Source organism: Mesoplodon mirus (genome assembly GCF_964341445.2).
Source record: "Mesoplodon mirus genome assembly, chromosome: 2".
NCBI classification, from domain to species: domain Eukaryota; kingdom Metazoa; phylum Chordata; class Mammalia; order Artiodactyla; family Ziphiidae; genus Mesoplodon; species Mesoplodon mirus.
In genome coordinates, this window is record NC_138977.1 from 228,648,711 (window position 1) to 228,661,693 (window position 12,983).

The 12,983-nt window shown below is 50.4% G+C and overlaps 1 protein-coding gene across 2 annotated transcripts in view; it reads right to left on the reverse strand.

Annotated features, from left to right (window-relative positions):
• Positions 1-1,628: 1,628 nt before the first annotated feature.
• The window catches only part of LOC309816975 (uncharacterized protein C10orf143), a 41,201-nt gene continuing 29,846 nt past the window's right edge, over positions 1,629-12,983 (reverse strand). The window contains exons 4-5 of one of the 2 annotated variants that reach the window (XM_082644832.1): positions 2,492-2,794; positions 1,629-2,067 (exon numbers count right to left, since the gene is read on the reverse strand). In XM_082644832.1, the coding sequence (XP_082500958.1) occupies positions 2,510-2,794 (285 nt within the window). In that variant the 3' untranslated portion in view covers positions 1,629-2,067; positions 2,492-2,509. The remainder of the gene's footprint in view (positions 2,068-2,491; positions 2,795-12,983) is intronic. The other variant, XM_082644833.1, reaches the window with a different exon arrangement.

Genomic DNA, 12,983 nt, shown 5'->3' on the forward strand with positions numbered 1-12,983 from the left:
AGGGGTGGTTCTGGAAGCCTAGACCCAGCACACTCTACTGCGGGCCTGTTCTACAGGGACAGAGAACGCTGAGGCCACACCTCCCAGGGGTCCCCATAAGCTCTTCCATGCTGCGTTTTCTCTTTACCATTTAAGAACTGTAGGAATTCAGGATAAAACTGCCGGTTCCCGCACGCTGGCCGGCTTCATTTCACCCCTCTTGTCACATTCACACTGTGAGGACTCCTCATACACGACTTTTCCAGAGAAGGTCGCCTGCTCTGGCCTCAGCGGGGCCGTGTGGCAGGGCAGGGGACGGACCTTGAGCAGTGGCCCGGCCTCGGTCTCACTCCTGGGTCTCACACTAACAACAGCCCGTGGGTCACCAGACCCTTTCACCGAGGGACTGCGGCCAAGACGCTGGTGGCAGCGAGGGGAGGTGAGCCCTGACCGCACGTCCGCCCGACTCTACCCAAGGGCGTCCGTCCTGCGCCACGCAGGGTGCTGCACAGGGGCTCTTCCCCCCCAGGAAAGCTTTCAGTCCATGTACACGGCTGGGGCGACCGCTGTGCTGCTTCAATTACCAAAACATCTAGCTGTGAATATGTGGTCGCCCCATGAATTTGGGGGGAAAGGAAGAGCTTATACACAAAACAAAATGTCATCTAAGAGTTTTCACGTTTTCCATAAAAACTAAGATGTGTATCTCATTTGGAAAAGGCAGAAGCATATTAAAGCTCTTTAAAGATGTATTCTTTTTTTTTTTTTTTTTTCTTTTTTTTTTTTTTTCTTTTTGCGGTATGCGGGCCTCTCACTGTTGTGGCCTCTCCCGTTGCGGAGCACAGGCTCCGGATGCGCAGGCCCAGCGGCCATGGCTCACGGGCCCAGCCGCTCCGCGGCATATGGGATCCTCCCAGACCGGGGCACGAACCCGTATCCCCTGCATCGGCAGGCGGACTCTCAACCACTGCGCCACCAGGGAGGCCCAAAAGATGTATTCTTAAGGCCACAAATCTCAATACTTTCTCCCCCGGCCTTGACTGGCGTTTCCTCATCAAGTCGCAGCTCTGCGATCTTGCTCGGGGTTAACTGTCTAGTGACTCCAAAGATGCTGGGGACAGAAAAGTCAGCTTTCTGTCCTGAACCTGGCCGGGCGTCCAGTGGCTGTGGGTAATCCATTATCACAGAACGTCACACTAAGTTCCTTTCTGCCCCGTGTCTTCCTCTGCCCCGGCTTTCCAGTATGAGGTGCCTCCGTGACTACACACGATGGTTTACGGGTCAGGCTCTTTGGGACGCGGATGCTGCAGCCCATCACCGGCAGAGGACACGGCCACATAGCTAACACAGGGCAACACGGCAAGCACGGGGCTGCGTCCGCCCGGGCAAAGGACCTGAGAGCAAGCCTATGACCCAGTGGTTTCACCGGGACCCGTCTCTAGGTGACAAGGGCATCTCAGGGTGCCTGCAGACCCAGGGGAACAATGCCAGTCTCCACAGTCAGGTCATACACTGAAAACCCAAGAGAAGGTGAGAAACTCCCATTTTAACATAAAGGTGGTCCTGTGCCTGATAAGTTTAGTTGGGGAATCACACAGAACAGACTGGACACTAACATTTACTGAAATTCAGTTTAAGATTATAGAGCATTTTCAATATAAAAATAAGACTTTTAATTAAAAAAGAGTACATAAGCAGCTCTGGATACATCCACAAAACAATAGAAAAGTATAAAGTGGGGCTACATCTGGATATGGCTCCATAAGCTACAGGGCTCTCAAACCTCACAGGAAGTTTGATACTGAATTTTTTAAACTTTTAAATAATGCAATTGATCTTCTCAAGCAAGATGCATTTGAAAGAAGGCTTCATGAGGAGTAACATGTGGAGGCTCTTCTGGCCCTGGAGCGGAGGAGGATGGTGGGATTTCCTGATGGGAGGGTACCAGGCACTATTTGAACAGGTGGGCACACACATCCACCCAGGAGAGGTTTACATTCGCTGGCACACGAGGGTTCGAAACCACAACTGGAATCTTCCTTTTTCAGCTTGCATCTTCTACCAACTCTCCATATGGTTAAAATGTCCCTACAATGATAAAACAGCATGTCGTGGGAATTAATTTACCTTGGCTTTACATTCACCAACACAAAGCACCGCATTTAAAACGGCTGAGCTAACACTTATTTCTGCGCTAAGTACGTATTTACAGAATATATATAAAATATTATAACAAGATATTTAAAGCACTTCCTACAGTGCCTGGTACATAGAATGTTCTCAATAAATGTTACTTCTCTTCTCTCCCACAGTTCTATGAGAGGGGAAAAAAATAAAAATATCATTTATAAATTCATAAATAGTTTTTAAAAATGATGTCTAAATATGGAATATGATTCAACACAAAAGCACTGCAGCAGGGGCCAGGGTCTGGAAGTAACCCAGCGTCGGGAGGATCCCCACCCGGGCCCCCGCCCTCCCCGCCCCTGGAGCAGACCTCCTGTCTCCTCACCTTCGCCCGCAGAAGTAACTAGGAGCACCGGACGGCTGGGGGCAGACCCGTGGCCAGACACTGTGCCACCATGAAACGAGAGGTCTTGTCCAGCATCCAGAAACCTTTATCACACTGGCCACTGTCCCGGCAAAGAGCAGTGTGGCTCCGTGGCCCCTGGGCAGAGGCTGGCAGGGCATCCCTGCTCTCCAAGGCTGCACCGTGGTGGCAGAAGGCTCGCTGGGCTGGCTGAGGCCAGGAAGGGGGTGGTGGGCCAGGCGGTGGGGGGACAGAGCAGTCCGGTCCACGATGGCATCCTGTTTCCTGGAAGGCAGTGCTGCCCTGAGCCACGGGGACCCAACAAGAGAGACTGAGGACTTGCGGTCGGCAAGGGAAGCAGCACCCAAGCTCGTGAACACCCATTTCACACGGATGGCTCACTGGGGTGACTGGAACGGGATGCTGTGGCTGATGAACCTGACGAGGGGTGGGGAAGGCTTCACACACGTGGACCATGGAGGCACAGCAGAACCTTACAAGATGAGAGATGGCACCCCAGGCAGTGAGAACAGCAGGTCAGAGTGTTCCAGAACCAGAGCAGCTGCCTGTGTGACGGAAGCCAGGGTTCATGGTGCACAGAGACAGGGATGGGAGATCTGCCTGGAAGGTCAGGGGAGGTCAGGCTGGGCCAGGCTGCAAAAGGTCCTGAAGACCACGATGAATACAGAGGCTGGATTTGTTCAATGGGCCTGTGTTTTCCAAAACAGTCTCAGAAGCACATGTATAACAGGCATCCCTTGACAAAAGGTTGTTCTAGAAATACTAGGCTGAGCAAAATCAAACTCATCTCTTCACTTGATTCTCGGGACCAACAATCTAATGTACACCACACCTCCAAAGGTGGGGAAAGGATGCAGCATTTCCTGAACTTCTCTGGCCGGAAACTCTTGTCAGGAGCCCCTGAGCAGTGGGGCCCCCAGTGGGGAGGCGGGGAAGAGGCCAGACAGAGCGTGGAGGCTCTGTGGAGGGGCTGCGGGAGAGGGAGAGGAGGGAACAGGTCAGCAGGCAAGGCTGCAGAGAAGACGGGCCTCTCGGGAGAGAGACTGGGACTGGGGGAGGGGCGGGGAGAAGACGGGCGACGCTTTTTAATTAATTTCATCATCATCGTCGTCAACACCACCACGTGGCTCAAAAAATTTTTTTTGTTGAAAAGGTCTTCACCGAGATGTCTCATTCCTGCCCCCATCCCCACCCTCCTGGTTGGATGGGGTGTATATGAAGCCACGCTGAAGGCAGAACAGATAGGACTTAGGACAATCGGACGCGCGAGACATAGCAACAAGAGGGCCGAGATCTAGAATCTCCCACACAAAGGAACCTGTAGGAACCACTCATTTAAACCTTCCACCCAATCTCTGTTCCCTGACCCGACTTCAAGTTCCCACATCACCATGTTCCTCTCCCCACAGTCCAGTTTGTCAGTGTCCCTCTCAAAGCCCCTCTCAAAGCTCAGACCCCCAGGGGCACCCACAGAGGACCTGTCCTGTCCCTGATACAGATGTGAGGTCTGACGTCCTCAGACTCCGACACGCCTGGTGGCAGGGACCAGCCACTGGAGGCACGTCTGATGGGGGATGTCTGGGCACTGAGCCCCTGATTTGGGTTCATGCTTTAGAGGGACCCCTCTGGCCGTACCTCTCCATGGATGTTCCCACCCAAAGGCCCTGTCCCCTTCTAGAGCCTATCCCCTGTCTAGGCCAGCCTCTCCGGCAGGTGCATTCTCCTGAGATCACAGCACATCACTAGTGTGATTGCTGCAGGCCTGAAAGATGCCCACGGGGCGGGTGCTTGTTGGAGAGGGGTGTGATGTGGGAGTAGGAACGTGGACGGGGTAGACGTGTCCACGTGCACGTGCTCAAGGCCCCTTGTCATGCAGGACAGGGCCTGAGCTGAGGAGGGGGGTGGACCAGGGGCCAGCTTTCCCTCGTTCCTCCATGTCCTGGCGTGGCACTCTGAGAAATTCAAGAATTCTGTATTTGAACCTGGCCTTCCACCTTGTTAGGAGGGATTATTTGTCTGTGTAAGTCTGAAGCAGCGCTGGAGAGCAGGGCACAAACCAAGGAAAAGAAGACTTGATTCCTGCGGTCACGTTTTGCCTCTGTTCCGGATTGTTCCACAGCTCCCGTGTGCTGGAACGTGTCCTAGCCTAATCCGCTAGGGCCCTTCTAGGAGGCGGGCACGGCCGACGCGAACAAAGCTTAGTACTTATCAGCACCCAACGACAGCATCTAGTGAGCAGTTCAGAACAACAGTGTGCACACGATGTCTATAATCATCTCCTACTGAATGTCTTTAAGGGGGTCAAGTTTGGGAGGCAATCCATTTAGACCAGGGAAAGGATAAGTGGGTAGCACTGACGTCGGGGGAGGTGGACTAGCGTGAGATGACACCCCATAACCTTCTCCACTCCTCTGAGGCTGAGTCAGGCGCTCACGCTGGGAAGGAAGAGACAGGCCTGAACCCAGGTCCAGGGTTCTGCGGGGCGCAGCTCCACCAGCCATAGCAGTGTGACGGGCGGCGCTCTCGCCCCAGATGCACGAGGACCGAGAGCTCTGCGGAGGGGCTGCTGTTGAGCTCGCGAGACACAGGCAACTCTAAAAAGAGGGCATAGGGGTCCGCACGCCACGACTCCTGAGCCCGCGCCCTGGAGCCCGCGCGCCACGACTCCTGAGCCCGCGCCCTGGAGCCCACGCGCCACAACTCCTGAGCCCGCGCCCTGGAGCCCACGCGCCACGACTCCTGAGCCCGCGCCCTGGAGCCCACGCACCACGACTCCTGAGCCCGCGCCCTGGAGCCCACGCACCACGACTCCTGAGCCCGCGCTCTAGAGACTGCGAGCCACAACTCCTGAGCCCGCGCCCTGGAGCCCACGTGCCACAACTCCTGAGCCCGCGCTCTGGAGCCCACGCGCCACGACTCCTGAGCCCGCGCCCTGGAGCCCGCGCGCCACGACTCCTGAGCCCGCGCCCTGGAGCCCGCGCGCCACGACTCCTGAGCCCGCGCCCTGGAGCCCGCGCGCCACGACTCCTGAGCCCGCGCCCTGGAGCCCGCGCGCCACGACTCCTGAGCCCGCGCCCTGGAGCCCGCACGCCTCGACTCCTGAGCCCGCGCCCTGGAGCCCACGCGCCACAACTCCTGAGCCCGCGCCCTGGAGCCCACGCACCACGACTCCTGAGCCCGCGCCCTGGAGCCCACGCACCACGACTCCTGAGCCCGCGCTCTAGAGACTGCGAGCCACAACTCCTGAGCCCGCGCCCTGGAGCCCACGCGCCACAACTCCTGAGCCCGCGCCCTGGAGCCCACGCGCCACGACTCCTGAGCCCGCGCCCTGGAGCCCACGCGCCACAACTCCTGAGCCCGCGCTCTAGAGACTGCGAGCCACAACTCCTGAGCCCACGCCCTGGAACCCACGCGCCACAACTCCTGAGCCCGCGCTCTAGAGACTGCGAGCCACAACTCCTGAGCCCGCGCCCTGGAACCCACGCGCCACAACTCCTGAGCCCGCGCTCTAGAGACTGCGAGCCACAACTCCTGAGCCTGCACCCTAGAGCCTACAAGCCACAACTCCTGAGCCTGTGCTCTAGAGACCGCGAGCCACTACTGAGCCTGCGCTCTAGAGCCTGCAAGCCACAACTACTGAGCCCGCGCTCTAGAGACCACGAGCCAAAACTACTGAGCCTGTGCTCTAGAGCCCGCGAGCCACAACTACTGAGCCTGCACTCTAGAGACTGCGAGCCACAACTGCTGAGCCTGCGTTCTAGAGACTGCGAGCCACAACTCCTGAGCCCGCGCCCTGGAGCCCACGTGCCACAACTCCTGCGCCCATGCCCTAGAGCCCGCGTGCCACAACTACTGAGCCCACGCTCTAGAGACCGTGAGTCACAACTACTGAGCCTGCGCTCTAGAGCCCGTGAGCCACAACTACTGAGCCCAGGTGCCACAACTACTGAGCCCGCGAGCCACAACTACTGAGCCTGCACTCTAGAGCCCATGAGCCACAACTACTGAGCCCGTGTGCCACAACTACTGAAGCCCATGCACCTGGAGCCTGTACTCCGCAACAAGAGAAGCCACTGCAATGAGAAGCCCACGCACCTCAACAAAGAGTAGCCCCACTCGCCACAACTAGAGAAACCCCACACACAGCAACAAAGACCCAACGCAGCCAAAAATAAAGAAATAGGGTATAAGGATGAATGTATATATTCTAGGAAAAGTCTTGAGTTTAAGACAAAAAAAAAATTGTAGGCACAGCTTTCCTGGACTTCAAAAGCAGGCATTAAGAACAGACTCTCCAAAATACATACAGGCTGTTCTCTTACATAAGTTTGCTTTATCTCAAATTCACTGACATGGGCTCAGGAAGGGACATCCTGGCACCCTGGAGGGGATGCTGACGTCTTAAGAGGCTGCCCTGGAAGGAGCCTCAGGAGCTTAAAGAGCCCACTTACCCAGTCCTGCTGCTGCTGCTTTTAAAAAAGATTTTTGTTGCTGTTTTCTTTTTATCTTTTGACCCCCTTCACCAATTTCTCCCCCCCACCACTTCTGGCAACCACCAATCTGTTCTCTGTATCTATGAGCTTGTTTTTTTTTTTTTTTTAAGATTCCACATATAAGAGAGATCATACAATATTTGTCTTTTTCTGTTTGACTTATTTCACTTAGCATAATGCCCCAAAGTCCATCCATGTTGTTGTAAATGGCAGGATTTCCTTCTTTTCATGGGTGAATAATATTCCATTGTATGTACAGCACAATTTCTTTAACCACTCATCCATCCTATTTTTGCATGTTTTTCTTATATTCAACAATCTTGTTGAATATTAGTTCTGGTAGTTGATCTGTAGATTTTCCTGGATTTTCTATATAGACAATAATATCATCAGGAAATAACCATTTAGCTTTTTTCCTTCCCAATTCTTGTTGCCATTGCTTCTTTTTCCTTGTTTAATTGCCTGAGTTAGAAACCCTGGTAAGCAGACGTGGAGACAGCAAACAAACTTGTGTTTTTCTCTTCGTCAGCAGAAATGCCCACTAAGTGTGAGGATCCTTAAACCTTACCAGGATAAACCTTCTATTTCTGGTTTTATCATGAGTGTGGTTTGGAGGAACTGAACACTGTTTCTGTCTCTATTAAGATGAAAATTTGGGTTTTTTTCCTCCTCCTTTGACCAAACAATGTAGTCATTTTTCTAATGCAAGTCATCCATGTGTTCCTTCAGGTAGGATTTCTTTAAACCTAGAAAGCCATCTGGGATGGTAGCTTTTGAGAACATTCCCAAATTATTCCATTGTGATTGGTCTACATTCTCTCTTCCAGAGTCAGTTTTGGCAAGTGAATTACTACGGGGGGAAGAGAATTCCCACTGCACTGGTCATTCTAGCTCTGAGCCTAGCACAGCCACGTGTTCACACAGGACAGTCCCCTTAGCATTTCAGAGCGTTATTCCAAGGTCTTTGGTGTCTGTTGCTAATGGGGGGTCTGTTGTCACTCAAATCGCTGTTTCCTCATGGATACCAGTCCTTTCTCTCTAGCAGCTCTCCAGAATTCTGTCTTTAATGTTCTTCAGTTTCACCATGAGGGACGTGCACATACATCACATCCAAGACTCACCAGGACTTCTCAGAAACACAAGAAAGTATAGACAGCAATATAACAAATGCCCATGATCCATGACATAGCTTAAGAGATAAAATATTACAGATATAACTGAAACACGTGCCGTATCTGAGCCCTCACTCCCTAGGTAGGAATAACCTCCTCATGCTGAACTCAGTCTATCGTTCTCAGGAATGTTTTTATTCTTTTAGTTAATATGTATCGACGTTTTTACTTGTTGAAAATTATATCTATATGGTGTCATTTTCTTCTGTAATTTCCTTTTTTGAGTTCATCCATTCTCACTGCAGTTTATTTCACTGAATAAGTATGGCCAATTCATTTATCCATTCCCCTATTGGTGGACGTCTCTGTGGTTTCTGGCTTTCTGCTAAGCAAACAATGCTACAATTATTTTGTACACATTTCCCTGGGCACCTCTGAAGATGTACCTAGTACTGAAACTTCCAGGCCACAGGGACACCCACCATCACCTTTACTAGACATTTGCTCTCCAAGTCACTGTGCCAGGTTATACCGGCTCCAATAAAGTGGACAGACCCTTCAGGTCCACATCCTCATCCACACTTACGTCAGCAGACATTTTTATTTTTGCCACTTTGGTGCTTTAATTGCATGCCTTTAATTATTAGAGAGGTTGAACCTCCACTTAATATTTATTGGCTGACTGGGTTTCCTCTTCTCCAAACTGCCAATTCATATACTTCACCCATTTATCTGCTACTCTCTGTTTTGTGTGTTGCAAATGTCTTCCCTGCTTTATGGTATCTTCTTAAACAGTGAAGGAGGAATTTTGATATGCAACGTCTTATGTGCGTAGTCAAATGTGTTAGTCCTTTCCCTTTTTGGTTTATTAGTTTTTATAAATCTTCCCAATGTCATAAATATATTCTCTTATATTTTCTACTGAAAGTTTTAAAGGTTTCTTTGCTTTCTGGGGTTTTTTTCCCCACATTTAGGTTCTTTACCTTTCCCCCACTTCCCAGAATTGATTTTTGTGTGGGGTAGAGATCTAATTTTATTCTTCCGCATATGTGGATAGCCAACTGTCCTAGCACAATTTATAGAGTAACTTGGTCATTCCCAGCTGACTTGTAACACATTGTCTGCAATATATCCAGCTGCCATATATGCATTGGAGCTACACTGTTTGGTTAATTGAAGCTCTCAATTTTATTCACTTGTCTATCTGTCTACCCCTAGGCCAGTAACACTGTCTTAATTACTACAGCTTTGTAACATATCTTAACATCTGATTGGTGATCTCCCTCACCTTGTGCTTCTTCAAAACTACTTGGCTACAAATGCCTTTCTTCAATTTGGGGAACTTCTCAGCCATTATTCTTTTCAAATCAGATCTCTTCATTATCCTTTTCTCTCCCATATTCTAAATTCCTTCCTTCTGGATTTCCTAATGAACCTTCTCATTCTTTCCTTTGACTGCTAATCACACTTTTTATCTCTTTATCTCTCTTGCTGTATTTTGGATGATTTCTCCAGATAAATTTCCTAGTTCACTAATTCTGTCTTCAACTGTGTCTAACCTGAGAATTGTTTTTCACTTCAATGACTGTATCATTCATTTTTAGAAGTTCTTTCTTTTTTTATTTTTTAACCTCCCAATTCCTTTTTCATACCATCCTTTTCTGCATCATGGCTCTATTTCTTTTTAAGTCATTTTTTAAATTCATAAAATATTTACCTTCATAGTGAACTTCAGGTTCTTCTATTAATTCAGATTCTTACAGGTTTGTATTCTCCTGTTTGTTAAGAGTTCCTGACGCCACTCCCCTACTCCACCCGCCAGCCCCACCACGGTAGATTTGTTTACATAGTTTATATCATTCTATTGTGATCTCATGTACAGTGCCAGCTGTTTTACCTCTGAATCCTGTACACTCTGGATGGTGGAAGCATCCCTACAGGCGGATTCTGAGTTTGCCACTAACCGAGGCTTTAAGGACTTTAATAGTCGGTGTCTATTTTTATGTTCATGCTTTAACTTTTGATTTTTGTAGCACTGAGACAGAATAAACTTGGAGCCCACACCCATGTACAGCCCGGTACTTTAACTTCCAATCCCCTTTTATGGTATAGGCAGATCTTCAAGGCAGAGAACTTTAGGCAAGGGTCCAAATTCTAGCTCCCACACCTCCACTGGCCAAAGTCTCATCTATCTCTGGACATCAGCATTCTAGCCCCCATGCCCTGGGCCCATTCTAGGACCAAACCCAACAAAGGCCAAGACCTAACAACAGCCACAAAGGAATATATTTGTTTCCACTGTTCTGCTTCTCTCTTTACTTATTATATAATGAACTACGTATCTAACGTTTTTATCTGTAGCAGGAAGGGATACATTTGCATTAGCTTAGTCTAATGTGCTTGTAGGAAATCTAAACTACATTTTTCTTAAAACACTATCTTTTCTGTAAAAATCCATTTCACCGTCTCCTCATAGTATAACATTTTATTCCTAGAGAAAGAAGGTTTTAGTTTTGTTCTTCTAGTCACCTGAAGGCTATCTGTTCCTTCAGAGGCTGGAAATGATCTCAACAACACAGTTAAAATTTTTTAAACTATTTTTCTGGCATCCATATTCAGAGAAAGCATTTACTATCAGAAGTTACATCCAAAGATTCTGTCAGCAGGTCTATTCAGACTCGTCTATTTTGGGATTCACGTCTGGCTACACTGACACAGCCAAGCTCCTCTCTCGGCCGGCTTGTTCTTCCACCGTTTGAAGAATTCAGCCCTATGTCTCAGCCAGGAAGCTCTCACTGCGTCTGGGAACGACAGCCGCGAAGACCCACCACCTCACGCTGTGCTCCTCAGAGGGGTCAGAGCAGGTCGTCACTGTGCACAGTCCGGGAATGCTGCTGCTACACAGGCTATGAGCACAGGACCAGCCAGGAGAGCGGGAAGAGGAGAGGGCTGCGGTGTGGGTCCTGGGGCCGCCACCTCCCCATCAGCCACGGTGCATATGGTGGGCCAGTCACTTAACCCCTGTGGACCTCGTTTTCCTTATCTGCAAGGTGACAGGGTTAGACCGGTGACCTCTGGGGTCCCTGACAGACCTCGGGGAAAATGCACAGAGTGCAATTTGATTCCTACAGAATGATCAATGAAATTCCCGTTGATCGCTCTATGACTGTGTTTCCTTCTCTCAGGACGTTAAGAGTAAAAGACTCACGAGGAGTAACTGTTGCTGAAACAGGACACAAAGAGCAACCCACTGCACACAGATGTGTCTTCACCTACAGCACAGTGTTACCTTCTCATCCCCCGCCCTTGCTCCTGCCTGACACCCGGGCCCAGGAGAAAGAGAGAAGCCTGTTTACACCAGCTTCCAGGTCCATTCCGTTTCAGTGCAGTATTTACAGATGCCACAGATGTAGGAAGCAGTGGCTAATAAGACAGATAGGTAAATAAAATAAGGCAAATATTTTAAAGGTCACCCATTTGGAGATAAGAAGTAGTACAAGGAAAAAAATGTATCCATTCAGAATCAGAATAATCATCCCTGGGCTCCTCCTGCCATCCCTACAGGGAAAACGGAGCCCAGACAACAGCTGGGACGTGCTGCCCCCGCCCCCACCCCCCCGACGTCTACTCTCATGTCCCCGCCTCTCCTCTTCCCCTCCCCCAACACCACTGTCCAGCAAAGGATTTTCACGTCAAAAAGTGAGTAACACTGAAGCTTATTAAGGCTGCTCCCTTAGTATTTGCCCTCAACACTAACAAACAGGCTGTTATCCAAAATCATTCTGTTGGGGATTGGGAGAGGGGGGTGGGGGGGTTGGGGTGGTCCACAATACCCAAAACATCATATTTTGCATGTTGGCTTTTATGTGGCAATTCACTACCAGCTTGGGTTAAAAACCCAATAACCCGAGATAAATGGAAGCAAAGGAATACCAGTGATGTGCAATACAAAAGGCCTATCTTTTTCAACTTAACATCCAGGGTCGTCACTCCGTGGGCACTCCTAAATGCTGAGCCTGCTGGGCAACAAAGACCCACAGGCCTACATTTAAGCAAGGCTTTTGTTTTCAGGAGGATTTATCCACTCCTTAGATGATTAGCCCAGGTGGGGTCCAGTCAGAAAAGGGAAATCAATCTAGGTATTTCATACAGAGGGATGTGGGATCCAACTTCACAAGTGATGGAGGAGAAGAGAAGCCACACAGGGGAAGGGAGGCAAATATTCCCCCAGTAGAAGCCCCACCCTCCTGCAGGCTGGGAGGACAAAGGGAGGAGATGGTGTGACTGCAGAGCCCCGGAGCTGGCTCCACCCAGCAGGAGCTGGGACCGTGGAGGGAGGGGCTGAGAGGCTGCCTTGGGCGGGGCAGGGGGAGGGAGCTATGCCCTGGGAGATGCAGGGGAGACGAGCGCGTGGTGAACGGAGCTGAGAGAAAACAGACAAGTGACCGTCACACGGACCCAATAAAGTCTGAAGGTGGCCCCTTCCCTGAGGAGCTGTACAGCATCAGTGGCCACGTACCATTCAGAAAACGGGGTGCTGAGGACACAGCACCTCCCCCCAGCAAACATCTTAACTCTGTTCTTCCTGTAGTTTCCTGCCTGATAATGCCCACTCCCTTTCACGCATCTTCGTTTCGTTATCATGGAGACTTCTCACAGCCTCACTAGATTTCATTTAATGGGTAGAATGTCCAAGAAGAGCGTGATTTTCATGGCACACTTGGCTGCCATGGACCCCTGTGCCAGGCGGACTAAGCTGACCGAGGAAGGAAGCTGGCTGCAAGGCGCAGCCTGGCCTTGGGACCACTCGTGGAAGGAAAGGAGCCTGCTAGAGACGGCGACCATCAC